Source organism: Schistocerca cancellata, chromosome 12, assembly GCF_023864275.1.
Source record: "Schistocerca cancellata isolate TAMUIC-IGC-003103 chromosome 12, iqSchCanc2.1, whole genome shotgun sequence".
NCBI classification, from domain to species: domain Eukaryota; kingdom Metazoa; phylum Arthropoda; class Insecta; order Orthoptera; family Acrididae; genus Schistocerca; species Schistocerca cancellata.
In genome coordinates, this window is record NC_064637.1 from 59,612,738 (window position 1) to 59,629,888 (window position 17,151).

Sequence of the window (17,151 nt, forward strand, 5' to 3'; positions counted from 1 at the left end):
AGACAACAACCATCTGCACGAACAAATCGACGACATTTGCAGCACCACGGACTATCAGCTCGGAGACCGTGGCTGCGGTTACCCTTGACGCTGCATCACAGACAGGAGCGCATACGATGCAGTACTCAATGACGAACCTGGGTGCATGAATGGCAAAACGTCATTTTTTCGGAAGAATCCAAGTTCTGTTGACAGCATCATGATGGTCACATCCATGTTTGGTGACATCGCAGTGAACACTCATTGGAAGCGTGTATTCATCATTGCCATACTGGCGTATCACCCAGCGTGATGGTATAAGGTGCCATTGGTTACACGTTTCGATGACTTCTTGTTCGCATTGACGGCACTTTGAACAGTGGACGTTACATTTCAGATGTGTTACAATCCATGGCTCTACCCTTCATTCGAGTCCTGTGAAACCCTACATTTCAGCAGGATAATGCATGACCACATGTTGCAGGTCCTGTACGCACCTTTCTGGATACAGAAAATGTTCAACTGCTGCCCTGGCCAGCATATTCTCCAGATCTCTCACCAATTGAAAACATCTGGTCAATGGTGGCCGAGCAACTGGCTCGTCACAATACGTCAGTCGCTATTCTTGATGAGCTGTGGTATCGTGTTGAAGCTGCATGGGCAGCTGTACCTGTACACGCCATCCGAGCTCTGTTTGACTCAATGCCCAGGCGTATCTTGGCCATTATTATGGCCAGAGGTGGTTGTTCTGGGTACTGATTTCTCAGGACCTATGCACCCAAATTGCATGAGAATGTAATCATGCCAATTCTAGTATAATATATTTGTCCAATGAATACCCGTTTACCATCTGCATTTCTTCTTGGTGTACCAATTTTAATGGCCAGTAGTGTAGAATATGAACCTTGTGGTAAGAATATACTGCCATCACAAATAAATGTGACGAACAGTAAGTGCAGCAAGATGACGCACAGAGCTCTGACAAAAATGAAAACAACAAATAAATGAGTGTGAACTATGTTACTACAAGGGAATTCAAGAGTCAAAATTTCCAACACAGAACGCAAGAGTCACAATGTGTGGTACTTGTGTAGAACAAACGCTGCGTACATACGTCTTGAAATCCGTTCCCTACACCTAGCTGCTGCAAATGGATGTTACTCCATACACAGATATAAATTTGAATATAGCAAACAGACTCGTCAATGACTGGGTGTAGACTCATAATTTTGTGAAAAATAGATAAAGGGCACAAGAGAGGTTTGAACATGGATCTCCCCCTTTGGAGTCCAGCATCGTGACCACATAACCACGATGCTGTGGCTATTCAAATCTGCTTGATGATGGACATCTTAAGCTTGGACCGTTTGCTGTTTTGGATTTGCTTCTTTTTTCATACTTCAGTACACCTTTATTACTCTTTTCATGCTCGATGTGTTTTCAGTGCTATCTTACCACTAAACCTGAGGGGGTTGCATTGGGGATTTTCCCTTGTCAGCATCAGACAGAACGAGGGATCCTTCCTGAAACCCAGGCTTATGTGCTTAATCACATGAAATTACATGGTTGCAGGGACCTTACCATGTCTCCAAATTCTATGATGTGCATATGCAGACTGAAGCAATGAATGAAAATTTGTACCAACGATCCTCTGTTTCATTCGATGCTGAGGTGCTGTTCCAATACAGTTGGAGAGCCCGTAATGGTGTTCGAGTTGAGGGGGAATACTAAGTGGGCTGAGGGGTGAACTGGAATTTGAATTGAGGAGGGAAGTGTGCTAGGGTCGTACCACTGTGCTAGGGTGGCGTAGTGGTTAATGCATTTGCTGAGTGAGCAGGAGACCCATGTTCGAATCCCAGCCTTGGTACAAATTTTCATTCATCACTTCAGTCTGCATATACACAAGGAATAAAGCTATTTTAGTTTATATGTCCTTAAAATTGACATGCATTCCCAGTATATGACTCAAAATAAAAAGCTGCATGCGCATTGAGACCCAGAGCAAACCATCAACAGTCAACTGAGTTGTAATATTGTTTTCCAATGGTTCAGATGAAATAGTAGCATGAGGACTATATATTTGATGATGTTAATAGGCACTCTGCACTTCATAACAAAGGCACAAAACTCAGATTGTACTTTGTTCTGATGAAAGACAGTTCTAAAGATAAAACATGAAGGATATACAGCTTAGTACTTGTCACACTGTAACATACTGCTACAGTGGTTTGAGGAGCATTTTAGCGAACTCACATTGATTTCTCAGAGAGCACATTGACCTGATGTAAATCCTATGGAAGTCCTTTGGGACGCTATTGGGTGCCATCACTGTGTATGGACATCAGCAGGCTGTTATTTACATGAATTACATGACCTGTGCATAGACATCTAATGCTACATACCTCCACAAACCTACTGACAAACTGTTGGATCTGTATTATGTAGAATCAGTGCTGTATTTCATTCCAAAGATGGATAAACAAGTTGTTAAGTAGGTGGTCATAATGTTTTGGATCATCAGTATATATGGAGCCATTTAGAGAGAAGCGTACAAAGCATTTTTGCACGAGATTTAAAAGTCTTCCTTTAATTGTATCTCACATATTCCCATCCAAACAAAAACCAAACTACACATTTGAGGGTTAAGGGACAATACCTGCATACAATTCATTAAAGTGGGCCAACATTTTTATTGAAATAAAAATACATATGACACAGACAATGGCTTAAAATTGAATACCACAAACATCTATGATGTGCTCAGATGCAGAACCATATAGTCACAAATATTAGGAATAGGCATACAGGTTTGTTTCCTCCATTCCTCTCCATCCTTATCCCCCACCCTCCTCTATCCCACCAGATATAGAATCTCACATCTGTAATTATACAATGTTGTGCTATTTAACAGAGATATGTGATGCAGTTAGATGTTGATCTTTCCTCACTGCTGCATAAATCTTGAGAAGCACATAATGAAATTTTTGTGTGGAGGTGCTTGTTTACATGGAAGGGAGCCAAATTTGCTAGCTGCCAAAGAAAATGACAGTCTAACACAGAAAAAAGACTTCTTACAAGAAACTAAATGGAACTGTGGACACAAGCGTAAGAAAATCCAGTCCCTTTAATAAAAAATGGTCAGGATGTAAAATCTGTGCACAATGGATATATCTGATTTGGGGAGGTGTTTATGGTTACAGTTCTACAACTCACCAATCAGTGAATCTCCACGACAACTTAAAACTGAGTAACTGACCAGACTACTAAACTAAGCAGCTAACTTCTTCCTTCTAATTGTCCCGTCCGCATGTTTACCTTGAATTGACCACAAAGGGGCAATTCCACTACTTTTGTGATTCATTTCAAACATATGCTATCTCCTATGCTCATTCTACACAAGTAACACCCTATTCACTAACTCATTCACTCATTTACAGTCTGTGTTTGTTAAGTCCCATCATGAAGGAAAGCAATCAGGGATATGGAATGAGTCAATTTGTACATTACCAAGCAGGAGCAGCCCACCTATTTGTTAGTGTAAAATATACTAACAACAAATTGTGATGTGCTAATATACTCACATGGATAATTGTGGGAATTATTTCCAGATTCATTTATACAGAGTGTCTCAGAGGGAATGATCAATACCCAAGGATACGACAGGAATGGTCATTTGAAGTAAAAAAAAAAAAAAAAAATCTAGTAAACATGGGTTCTAAAATGCACACCTTAATAGCTATGAACTCTTCATCTTCGTTACTGTGAAACACATCTACTGAAAAAAGTGCTTGTAGCTCTTAAGGTATGGACTTAAGATCCCATGTTTACAATACTTTTTTCCTTACTTTGGTTCATAATATCCCCTCCCATAGTATGGGAAGCAAAGAGCCTGCAGTCGAAGAGGTTTGCTTCACAGTAACGAAAATGAAAAACTGCATTTTACAGTCTGTGCTTTCTTGCTTCGAATGATGATTCCTGTCATATTCCTGAATATTGGCCATTCCTCCTAGAACACCCTGTATTTGTGTATCTGGACAAAGTTGCTATTTTGGGAATCCCCTGCTCCTGCTTTATACTAGTTCGCTATCATTTCTAAGTCTCCATAACAAGCATGTATATAAATTATACAGGAATCTAACAATTTATACATTGTGACTTACCAAGAATGCAACCATTGAGTTTAAATTCTGAAACAAGGCAGTGAGTGTAATACGCAACTTTGCACCCAGAGCTGATTGTAGACAGCTTCAGAAAACTAAAGATTTTGCCATTGTAGTGTATAATGCTTATAAAGAAAAACTATTGCAAATACCAGAGTATGACATGTGCCTTAAGTACTAAACTGGAAAAAAGCATGACCTGGTATAATTCCACTGTAACTAAAAAACACAGAAATGCAGAATGAGCTTTTTACTCTGCAGCGGAGTGTGCGCTGATATTAAACTTCCTGCCAGATTAAACTGTGTGCCGGACCGAGACTCGAACTCGAGACCTTTGCCTTTCGCGGGCAAATGCTCCACCATCTGAGCTACCCAAGCACAACTCATGGCCCGTCCTCACAGCTTCACTACCTCGTCTCCTACCTCCCAAACTTTACAGAAGCTCTCTTGCGAACCTTGCAGAACTAGCACTCCTTAAAGAAATGACATTGTTGAGACATGGCTTAGCCACGGCCTGGGGGATATTTCCAGAATGAGATTTTCACTCTGCAGCGGAGTGTGTGCTGATATGAAACTTCTAGGCAGATTAAAACTGTGTGCTGGACCGAGACTCGAACTCGGGACCTTTTCCTTTCGTGGGTAAGTGCTCTACCATCAGCAGAGTTCGAGTCTCAGTCCGGCACACAGTTTTAATCTGTCTGGAAGTTTCAACACAGAAATGCTTTGCAAACAAATCAGATAAACACCTCAATATATCATGGAGCTACCACGTCAACAATTCAAAAGGAAAAATCAAAGAATTTCTATTAGAACAGAGTCCTTATGAAGCAGGTCAACTTTTAATTGTGATTATAACATGCTTATTATTGTATTGTATAATTAGGATAAGATACATCAGTGAATAGTAACATTGTGTATACTTTAATTTGCTGTACCAGTAATACTTTGAGACATGTAATGCCATGACAATAATTTGTTGTCCGTGTGCTTTCGTAATTGCATTGACGCTTGTAATGCCTCAAATGAGCTCCGAGGTCTCTTGAATGATAAAATTCAATTAAATTCAATAAATCCACTATTAACATCACCCACTCTGTTTTAGTATGTTTGCAATCACTTGGGGAGAGGGATACATTTTTTTCCTAAACTTCAGCTTACTTTCACCCCAGTAATATTTTAGTCACAAATAATAATGAATGGTATGATGCAGCATTCAGCCAGAGGTAAGAGACCAGCATTTCCCCACCGCAAAGCGATCTGTCGAACGGCCAGTGCTGACATGCACGGAGATGGCAAAGGATTGCTGTCTGACCTTTGGAGCATCCGGAGATCAGCATGCATTCGACACGACCCCGCGAGCAGGAGCAAGACGAGCAAGCATCGGCCCTCCACTCCTCCCCATCCTGATACACGCTGCCCTCAAAGAGGCACCCACCATTCCCTGTGAACAGCATGTAGTGATAACAGCCTGACATTCAGCAAGTGACACCGGCCTCTTCTGGGGAGAGGAAGCATAGTACTGTACTGGTCTGTAATCCAGAGAAAACACAACAGTTTCTTTTAGGGCTGCCTACAGATGCCGAAAATAAATCTTTTAACTCTTAGGAATACATAATCATTCCAAACTCAATTGGGAAGAAGATATCAGCAAAATTTCCCTGATGAAAGGTGAAATGCTCTACTGGACAGAATTTTTTTTTTTTTTATGCTCACACTTTCCTTTACTTAATACTTGTACCATGTACACAAAAGATCTCAAATTTATTTTTCAAGGCATTATTATTATTATTGTTATTATTATTATTATTATCATTATTTAATTTACATGCAGCAGATAACATAGTGTAAGTAGTTCATCACAAACATCTTATTTAAAGAAATATGCAAAATTTAAGAGCGAAAATTTAACACCATTAATATTTTATGACTGACGTATCTTATTTGAAAGTTTTATGTCCTGGGTATTTCACAGGTTACCTCTATTCAAAATTATTGTTATCACTAGTATTCGACAACTTTCCTCTCTTGAAATTCGTGCTTTTGAAAATCCAGTGTAACTATATCATAGACCTGACTTTTCTTCTACCAAAAATTTATATTTTTACACGGATAGTATGTTAGTTAATGAAATATTTCAATTAGAAAATCTGAGTTACCAGAAAAATTCTGGGCAGGCTTTGCTAAATCCTGGAGATAAAAGTGCACAGCCAAAAGTCCAGTACTCCAATACACAAGATAGAACCTATCATCATTTAGGCTGCCTGAACATTGTTAAATCCATATTAAACAAAATAACTTCATTCCCTAATGTATACACGTTTAACCAATACTTGAATAACATTTGTCAATATGGGATCCATACTAGATAGGATTGATACGGGAAATACTGAAGATCCAAAGAAGAGCACCGTCTTTTCTTACAGTTTCACTTAGTAAACATTAAAGTTTAATAGAGATTATCAGCCAAATTCAGCAGCACATGTTGCAAGAGAGCCTCCTGCACCACAGAGTGGACATTCCTAGAAGAGTCAACAAATGTGTTGCTTACTCCTCTTTACATCTTTCAAAAAGACCACAAAGTGGAAATTAGAGAAATTTGAGCCCACATGGATGCTTACCAGCAATTGTTTTTCTTCCAAGCCATTTGTGACCAAAACAGGCAAGGGGAGAAAAGACACTGCTTCACAAAGTACCCCTCACTACCCACCACAGGACAGCTTAGAGAGGATAGATATAGATACAGATCAGTTATCATCCCTATCTTGTATGTCAATATTGACAATGTAATAACTTTGTATATTAATATTTTGTGATAACATTCCTACTTGCTTCTTTGAACAGAAAGTGTAGAAAACAACACAGTCAGTCTGAGCCCAGCTACAGTGAAGTACAGTTACATATATACACTCTGTGATCAAAAGTGTACGGACACCTAGCTGAAAATGACTTACACGTTCGTGGCACCCACCATCGGTAATGCCGGAATTCAGTACGGTGTTGGCCCACCCTTAGCCTCGATCGATGACAGCTTCTACTCCCGCACGTATACGTTCAATCAGGTGACAGAAGGCAGCCCATTCTTCCTGGAGTGCTGCACTGAGGAGAGGTATCGATGTCGGTCGGTGAGGCTCGGCACGAAGTCGGCATTCCAAAACATCCCAAATGTGTTATGAAGAATTCAACTCAGGTCTCTGTGCAGGTCAGTCCATTACAGGGATGTCATTGTTGTATAACCTCTCCGCCACAGGCCGTGTATTATGAAAAGGTGCATGATCATGTTGAAAGATGCAGTTGTCACCCCCAAATTGCTCTTCAACAGTGGGAAGCAAGGAGGTGCTTAAAAAATCAATGTAGGCCCAAGCTGTGATAGTGCCATGCAAAACAACAAGAGTTGCAAGCCCCATCCATGAAAAACACTACCACACCATAACAGCAGCACCTCTGAATTTTACTGTTGGCACTACACACGCTGGCAGATGACGTTCACCGGGCATTCGCCATACCATCGGATCAGCACATTGTGAGCCACGATTCATCACTCCATACAATGTTTTTCCAGCGTTCAATTGAACAATGTTTATGCTCCTCACACAAAGCGAGATGTCGTCTGGCATTTACCGGTGTGATGTGTGGTGTAACATTATGTGATTGTCGTATCATTTTAAATCATTCACTAATCGAGCAGTCGCTCGGCAACAGCTACAGTTAGCAAATAATGTTGCGAGAATGTAAAAGGTGAACGACCTGTGACGTAACTTGTTTATTGTCGAAGCGCCGTCAGAGATGCAGTGAGTTATTGACTTTGAAAACCGCGGCGCGAAAAACAGACAGAAGAAGAACACTTTTACACATTTTTTTTTTTTTGAGGTACGAGATATTCTCGATGAACAGTTACTCATTCTTCTCTTGTCTCCTGTAACTTGTGTCGAACGCGCATGTCTTGCCGCCGTATTATTATTGTTAAAATTAATATTGTTCTAGTGTACATGTGTAATACTAAAAGTGCCTAGCAGTAGATTTATTGTGCGACGTGTATGTGAAAACGTCGAAGGAATTGTTTTCATTAAGAGAAGTGCCAGTCAAAACGTCATCCATGTTAAATTCTTCATTGCAGTGTAAGTTCGTCTATTAATTGCCATAAATTCAGAGTTTCATGGAACTGGTGTATGGACTATTTATTTAATATAGAATCTATGTCTCACTCCTTCATGAAGTTATTTAATTTTCTTTATGTTTCTGCCAAATAGAGAGTTCACAGTCACGAATTCTTTCCTCGAGTTCGGACGGAAGTTGCATGCGGCGAAATATTTTCTCCGCGCCATACTCTACTGATAAATGCATGATAAACTACGGTCCCTTAGGAAATTCATGTTGAGCTATCCAAAATAATTATATTTTGAATAGGCATTTACTCTCCTCTGCAATGCAACTTCCGACTGATCAGACGATCAAAGAAGAATCAGCCGCACACGGTCGGCGTTCGCAAATATGTTTCCACCGCTGATTATAGCTATATGTTACAGCACAAAAGTAAACATATTGTTATAATTAGCGACTACGAACGGGGACGTTTATAACTGTATGTTTATGTATACTCATTACGTAAACATATCGTTATAGTGGCTTATCAGCAGCCGCTCGACTATGAAGTTTTCTCACCTCCCACCTAACTGCCAAAGTACTTTCAGTGGATCCTGATGCAGTTTGGAATTCCTGTGTGATGGTCTGGACAGACATCTGCCTATTACACATTACGACCCTCTTCAATTGTCAGCAGCCTCTGTCAGTCAACAGGTGGGGTTGGCCTGTACGCTTCTGTACTGCACGTGTCCCTTCACATTTCCACTTCACTATCACATCACAAACAGAGGACCTAAAGATGTTTAGGAGTGTGCATGACACAAGTGACACCCAGTCACCTGACCAAGTTTGAAAACCATGAGTTCTGCGGAGTGCCTCTGTCTGCTCTCTCACAATGCCTAATGACTGCTGAGGTCGCTGATATGGAATACCTGCCAGTAGGTGGCAGCAGAATGCACCTAATATGAAAAACGTATGTTTTTGGGGTGTCTGGATACTTTTCAACACATAGTGTATAATTAGTGAGTTCACATCCACCATTTCAAGTGTACAGACATTAAGCTGGTCAGTCCTGGAAGGGCTTTCAACTGAGTAATGTTTATATACAAGCAGTCCCGTGCCAAGTTACTATAGAACGTAGCAAAATATGGACCATGAAGTAATTATCCAAACTGGATGGAAATTGGTAGATGTAATTACGTGATCTGACAAACAAATGACTACAACTTCAGAAAAGAGCTTCACAAATTGGGCAAGTTAATAGTGTGTTGGTCTGCCTCTGGCCCCTATGCAAGCAGTTTATTCGGCTTGTCACTGATTGATTGATTGCTGGACATCCTCCTGAGATTTATCATGCCAGATTCTGTCCAACTGGCACTTTAGATACAAAATCCTGATCTGGTTGGAGGGACTTGCCAATGATGCTCCAAACATTCTCACCTGGAGACCGATCCGGTGGCCTTTCTGGAAAATATAGGGTTTGGCAAGCCCAAAGACAAGAAGTAGAAACTCTTGGCATGTGAGGGCAGGCATTATCTTCATGAAATGTAATCCCAGGATGGCTCGCCATGAAGGGCAATAAAATGACACACAGAATATTGTTGACGTACTGTTGTGCTTAACAGCTGATAACCAAAAGGGTCCTGTTATGGAAAGACATGGGATCTCAGTCCATCACTCCTGGTTGTTGGTCCATACGGCAGGCGACAATCAACTCAGTATCCCACCACTGTCTGGAGTGTCTCCAGACGCATCTTCACTGGGCATCGGGGCTAAATTCAAAGCAGGACTCATCACTGAAGACAATCTTCGCCAGTCAATGAGTTTCCAGGCTATTTGGAGACTCCTCAGACAGTAGTACTACAACAATCTGCCTATCGTCTGCCATACCGCGTGACAACCAGGAGTGGCCGAGATGCCACTATATTTCATACCAGGACCCCTGTGGTTGTCATTTATGGCACCCTTACAGCAGAGCAGTACATCAATGATATTCTACAATCTCTTTTGTTGTTCTTCAGGACAAGCAATCCTGAGTTTACATTTCAGCAATGCCAACCCACACACGTCTTAATGTTTGTCAAACCCTACCTTTCCAGCAAGGTCACCAGATCTGGGATGGTTCCTTTGAAAGGGCACAGCTGGCTTCCTTTACCATTCTTCCCTAATCCGATGGGACCAATGACTTTGCTGTTTGGTCCCCTTTCCCAAACCAACCAACCAGCTCTCCCCTCCAAATGAGAACATTTGTAGCATTATGGGCAGGGCCCTCTAACCAGTGCAAACTGCAAATAATTTGACACAATATCTATCAAGAGGGACATTTTCCTCTATGTGTACATCACATCCACTGATTTCCATCCTATTTGGATAACATCTCCATGGTGCATGGTTTTCTTTTCTATTTACTTTGTGTTTCAAGTATATTTAGATGTAAATTTCCAACTGAAGCATGGGCAATGTGTTATTGCAGCTTGTTAAACTATGTTACATTCATCGAAGTCTACATGGTTCACTGATTTCTCGGGTCAACGGAGGCGTCTGATCGCACCCGTCAGGTTTGACGTAAGGGTGTTGTGGTGTGTGACATCATGACGGTGTGGAGTATAGTTCATGAGTGTGTTGTGTTTGTAGATGTCACCTTGTTGTGGTTGGTGGTGTCCTCTGGTGGTGTGTGTATGGTCCGTGTGTTATGTGGTGTATTGGGTTCATCCAGGTGTCGGTGCTTGAAGTGTGCATTTATCAGTTGTGACTGTAATAGAAGAGCGGAAATTAGTTTTAGTGAGTTAAGAATTAAGTTTTTGTTGTGTGTATGTTATTGTGGTGTCGTTTGATGTTATTGGTTTGCTGTTTGTCGCACGGTAAGTCGTTTAATTCAATTTGTGGCTTCTTTTGTTAGGTATGGATATGACTTCTAAGTTTAATAGAGTGCATCTGCAGGCTGAAATGGGGGACACCATATTGTCCCTCATTAAGTTTCTCCAACATTTTGGGCTTGTGGCAGAGATAGTGAAATGTGGCATATGCAAGCAGAATATGCAAGTTGGGGTTTGTTCTGGTTGCGTTTTTTTGTTTGTTTGTGTGTGTGTGTGTGTGTGTGTGTGTGTGTGTGTGTGTGCGTGTGTGTCTGTGTGTGTGTTTTAGGGAGAGAGAGAGAGAGAGAGAGAGATTGGGGTGGCTGACCTAGTGTGTAGCACCAGAACTTTTTAGTGGTAAGTAGTCCCTTGTTTGGATCTATTATTCGCATGTTATGTTGTTCACTGGGGTTTTTATGTGTTGTTGAGTTGGTGTTATTTACTACATGTGTTGGTGGTTGATGGTTTGGTATTGGCACTTGTGGTGATTTATGTATCTTAGGCGAAGTACTCGATTACAATTTTTGGTATCGTCAATTGTATTTGAGCTGTATAGGTCATAGGAAGTGACCAATTCCAATTTGTCTTTGTAGCTATGTTTTGGTATCGTGAGTTGTTGTTGACCTATATAGGTCAAGGGAAGTGTTCGATTCCAATTTGTCGACGTAGCTGTATTTTGGTACCATGAGCTACTGTTGACCTATAAAGGTCAAGGGAAGTGTATGACTCCAATGTGTCGCTGCTATGTGTTTTGGTATTGTGAGTTGCTGTTGACCTATATAGGTCAAGGGAAGTGTCAGATTCCAGTTTTTTTTGTTTTAAGTGTTGTTTTTGTGGTATTGGTAGTTGCGGCGTGATTATAATTTTTGGAGTACATGTTTTTTATTTTGTGGTATTGACAACTCCGTTTAAGTGAAGGGAAGTGACCGATTCCTGTCGATATTGAAGTGTAGCGGAATTCGGGGTTTTTATGTCGTCGTTTTGTGTTGTTTGAGATCGTGGTGTGTGTATGCGTTTATATTTAGTTTGTCCCCACCCAAAAACCCCCAATTTCCCGCACAGGTCCCGTTTTTGGATAGATATGTGTTTGTTGGTTTTACATGTATTTTCGTGTTTGTTGCAGTGTTTATGTAATGACGTCATAGGCGCCATATTGGAGACGTTGAGGATGGTCGTTTGCGCGATATTGGTGACGTCATGGTACAAAGCAGACGGATGGAATCGGACGCTTCTGTAAACGCGATTTGTCTTATTAAACTGTGAAGTTTAATATATAAAGGCTGATCATCATCAAGGAGAGCCCCTGATAAGAGATACGTATAACCTGGAAAATTTACTTCGATGATGTGTAAATCTATTTCAATTACACTAAAAGCATCTAGGAATTATAAGCTGGACTTTTCAAGAAGAAGAAGAAGAAGAAGAATTCTCAAGCACCACCCTTTCAGTCAGGTCTGTAAACTTACAAGTCTGACATCTCTGGTGGAAAAATAGAGCTTAGCTGTGACTACCTCGGAGTAATGTATTTTGGACTTCCTATGTGGGGATACACTCCTCATATTACCAATATTTTAAAAATACGAAGAAGAATATTACACGTAATTTGTAGGTTGGTGCTAGGGAGCACTGTTACCTTCTCCTATGTAGGGTCAGGCTACTGACTGTTGTAAATGCGTACATTTACATGTGTGCACCCTCTGTCAGAAACAATTGGTATGAATCTCGTTGTCACATACGAAATGCATGGCTACAAAACCAGGACAAAAGCTGATTGTGATATTCTTAGGAAGAAACGCATACTAACCGAGCATTTGGAATTAAAACAAGTGTTCAGTGCATAGTACTGTGGAATGTGGAAAAAACCGCAAATTGGCGTTCATAAGAAGAAGAACAACACCAAAAATGCAACAGTAGCGTAATATGTAAGAAATTGTCCACGCAACCTGCCACTGATGATGCCTTGCAGAAAATAAAAGCGAAACGCGTATGGCACTAAAATTGTGTTTTATTCAGTTGCTGTCAGACGGTCCCTAAGTAAAAATTATCAATATACCGTAATAGTATGACCATTTAATCACTTTATTCACTGTTTTAAAATATTGTGTTAAGTATATGTCTGTATATAAACTGTTACCTACTTTGAAATGTATCCATTGTCTTCTAATGACTATTGAATTTTATATTATCAATGGCTGATTAAGACTGTCAGTTCTTGTCTAGCATCACTTTGACATACAACAAAAGAAAACAACAGAGAAAAGTTTACATGCTTCAGCAGAAGATATTGTCAAGAAGTCCACCGTCCGCACGACGCATACGCATATAGTGAACAGAGCAGGTTTTGTCTTTGGTATAGCAAATTATGTTGATTAAAGTTATTTGCCTCAAAAAATGGGTCAGGAATTGCACAGATTTTGATGCATGCACCTGCATTATTACAGGGGTATCAAGTTCTACCATTGTTAACGTCAATTTGAAACAGTGCGTTGGGTATAAATATTCCTCACTCTGAGGAAGAAGGGCCATCTGTTCATACAAAGGTCATAATGTGTACAAATGAGTTACCAGTTGTTGCAATAAACATTATTAGGACATCTTCAGTGCACACCAAAAACAAGGTCCCCACACACTGTGTTTGTGACACTGTTCACATTCAGATTCTTTAATTACGAATGTTACACTGAAGGAGAAAACACATGAATCAGGAATGAGAAGGACATACAGGAGCATATGAGCTGGAGTGTGATAGGTACTTAAGCCCCTCCCTGAAATCCTGATTATGGAGACAGACTGATCAGTAGCGAAGCCTGATGTCTACATGGTTTCAAAGATGATAATTTGGTTGTGAGTTGGCGAAGGCAAGGTTTGTGAATGACAAATAAAGTTTGTATGGGATTGGCCTGCAGCATGCCATATGTAAACGCAGTATGTCATATTCAAAGCACTTAACGTCGTTAACGATAAAAAATACAATATAAATTCAAAAAATGTTTACTAGACAGCAGTCAAGTCTCCGTACAGTGTACAAACTACGAAAAATACAAGATGTCTACTACGGTACGTAACTTTTGTGACTCTTTCCACAGACAGAAAAGACTTGAGCTATACTGTGGTATGTATGTTACGTTGCACTGATATTCTACTGCAATGAAAATTTACGAACAGACTTACGAGATTTTGTAATTGTTCTGTTTCTTCAACATCGTCTCAGTGCGCTATTGGAGTTCCATACCTGCAGCCCGATTATACACACATCAGAAAAAGTTTTGCAATACCCCGGTTCCCAGAATTCCTGAAGATAGACGTTGACTGTGGATACTGTACCACAGACACAGTCCCTTTGACTGTTCACAGATGTCACTAAACCTGCCCAAAGATGTAAACAACCGTGCATGAGCAGCGCCTATTAGACGGAGGGGGTCCGACAGCCGATCAGTTCCGGTCATTCCACCAGGAAGGAGGTACACGGCTCGTGTTGTCTGTAGTTCAACCACGCCGCGACGGTCAATGCCGCGGTTCGATCGCGTCCGCATTGTTACTTTGTGCCAGGAGGGGCTCTCAACAATGGAAGAGTCCAGGCTTCTCGGAGTGAACCTAAGTGCATTTATCGGTCGTGTCTGTTATAGTTGAGCGATGTTGTTCGGTCTTGGACGAGATACAGAGAGACAGGAACTGTGGATGACATGCCTCGCTCAGGCTGCCCAAGGGCTACTACTGCAATGGATGACCGGATTATGGCTCGGAGGAACCCTGACAGCAACGCCACGATGTTGAATGATGCTTTTGATGCAGCCACAGGCCGTCGTGTTACGACTCAAACTGTGCGCAATGGGCTGCATGATGCGCTACTCCACTCCCGACGTCCATGGCGAGGTCTATCTTTGCAACTACGACACCGTGCAGCACGGTACAGATGGGCCCAGCAACGTGCCGAATGGACCGCTCAGGGTTGGCATCACATTCTCTTCACCGACGAGTGTCGCATATACCTTCAACCAGACAATCGTAGGAGACGTGTTTGGAGACAACCCGGTCAGGCTGAACACCTTAGACACACAGTCCAGTAGACTTGGCCACTGTTTCTATGTTTCGACACAGTGTATCGATACGTGGAACTGTTTCAGTGTTCCGGAACGGCTGTGGTTCACTGTTTCGAAACAGTGGTGTTTCATTCCGCCCCTGTCTCGGATATCCGGACCAGATTCGATCTCGAGCCAGACACAGAAACTGTATCGTTGTTTCAAAATAAGGCTGTTTCAGTCCACCTATGCTTGGAACGGACTGATAGTATCGAAACAGTGATGTTTCATTCCGGTCTGTGTCGGACGAGATTCGGGCTCGGCACAGGTACTGAAACACAACATACCACTTCGTGAAACACTTTCAAGAGTGTCGAAATCGTTTTGACAAGCAATAGCATGAAGCTTAAGATATCCGAAAATAAAGCTTCGTTTCTAGATGACTGTCCTATTCCGAAATGGCGTAACATTTGCTTTATAAACATTAACCAAACAATAAAACAACGCATACTATTCACATTCAAAATAATAAATATGTGAAAATCATTCAGTTAAATTACACTTTTTTTTATAACATACGTTTCTCTGTTCAAGTATAGTAATCATATTAAGAAACGCAAGTAAGCCTAGAACATTTTGAATAAAAAAAGGCGTAGAGTGACAGTTATTATACATATACATAAATTTAATGTAGGTATAATTGCAAGCAATCTGTTTGACATTTCACTGATAGTGTAATGGTGAACGGGAAGGGCTGGGAAGCATGGTCAATTTATAGTAACGGTTCGAAACATCTTGAAAGACAAAATTTTTTCTGTTATATTTTGTTATTTATTCGAATTATTTGTCATTATTTGTGAGTATATAGTCACTGTGCTTATTATCCACAATGATTCCCTTTGTGTGCATGGGAATTAGCAGGATGAGTATATTCTCATACTAGCGGAATGTGGGAATCCCAGTACCATATCCGTTGTTTCTGCAGTTCGCTCCCACCTCCAGTTCCGTTCGTGGTGGTTCTTCTGTCTTCAGCTATGGCTGTCCTCAGCCAATTGAAAAGTATGAAAGTCACACGACACGAAAGCAGCGCATTTGCTGCATGAAATACGAAACTGCCAAGAGGCCTAAGTGATAGTTTCATACTTTCTGCGATATGATTAGCGCTCTCGCACCTCATTTGTGTTTATATGGACATACCTATACAGTGGACATTCAAGATGATAAAATGTCTAGGTTTATTAGATTACAAAACACAAACTGTTTCACTGTTTCGAAACAGCGTATCGAAACATTACATTGTACTGTTTCATTTGTTTCGAAACAGTTACGTGTTTCAGTTTGCCCATCTCTACTGTCAAGCGATTGCAGCAAGGTGGAGGTTCCCTGCTGTTTTGCGATGGCATTATGTGGGACCGACGTACGCCGCTGGTGGTCATGGAAGGCGCCATAACGGCTGTACGGTACGTGAATGCAGTCCTCCGACCCAGTGCAACCATATCGGCAGCATATTGGCGAGACATTCGTCTTCATGGACGACAATTCGCTCCCCCATCGTGCACATCTTGTGAATGACTTCCTTCAGGATAACGACATCGCTCGACTAGAGTGGCCAGACACGAATCCTATCGAACATTCCTGGATAGATTGAAAAGGGCTGTTTATGGACGACATGACCCACCAACCACTAATCGCCGTTGAAGAGTGTGACAATCTGGACAAACAGTACCTTGATGAACATGTGGATAGTATGCCGCGATGAATACAGGCATAAATCAATGCAAGAGGACGTGCTAGTGGATATCAGAGGAATCGGTGTGGACCACCACCTCTGAAGGTCTCGCTGTATGGTGGTTTTCATGAGCAATAAAAAGGGCGGAAATGATGTTTATGTTGATCTCTATTCCAATTTGCTGTACAGGTTCTGGAACTCTCGGAACTGAGGGTGATGCGAAACTTTTTTTGATGTGTGTACCTCAGATTTGATTTCAGATATACAAATCAACAATATCTCACCGATACATACACACCATTGCCTCAACTTCGAAAAACGCAGATTTA

At 41.1% G+C, this 17,151-nt stretch overlaps 1 protein-coding gene across 2 annotated transcripts in view; it reads right to left on the bottom strand.

Moving 5' to 3' along the window:
* LOC126109845 (collagen alpha-1(I) chain-like) overlaps positions 1-17,151 on the bottom strand; it is a 269,369-nt gene that overhangs the window by 157,134 nt on the left and 95,084 nt on the right. The window contains exon 4 of one of the 2 annotated variants that reach the window (XM_049914903.1): positions 5,452-5,580. The exons of the other annotated variant lie outside the window; for it this stretch is intronic. Coding sequence (XP_049770860.1) covers positions 5,452-5,580 — 129 coding nt within the window. The remainder of the gene's footprint in view (positions 1-5,451; positions 5,581-17,151) is intronic. 2 annotated transcript variants of the gene reach the window in all.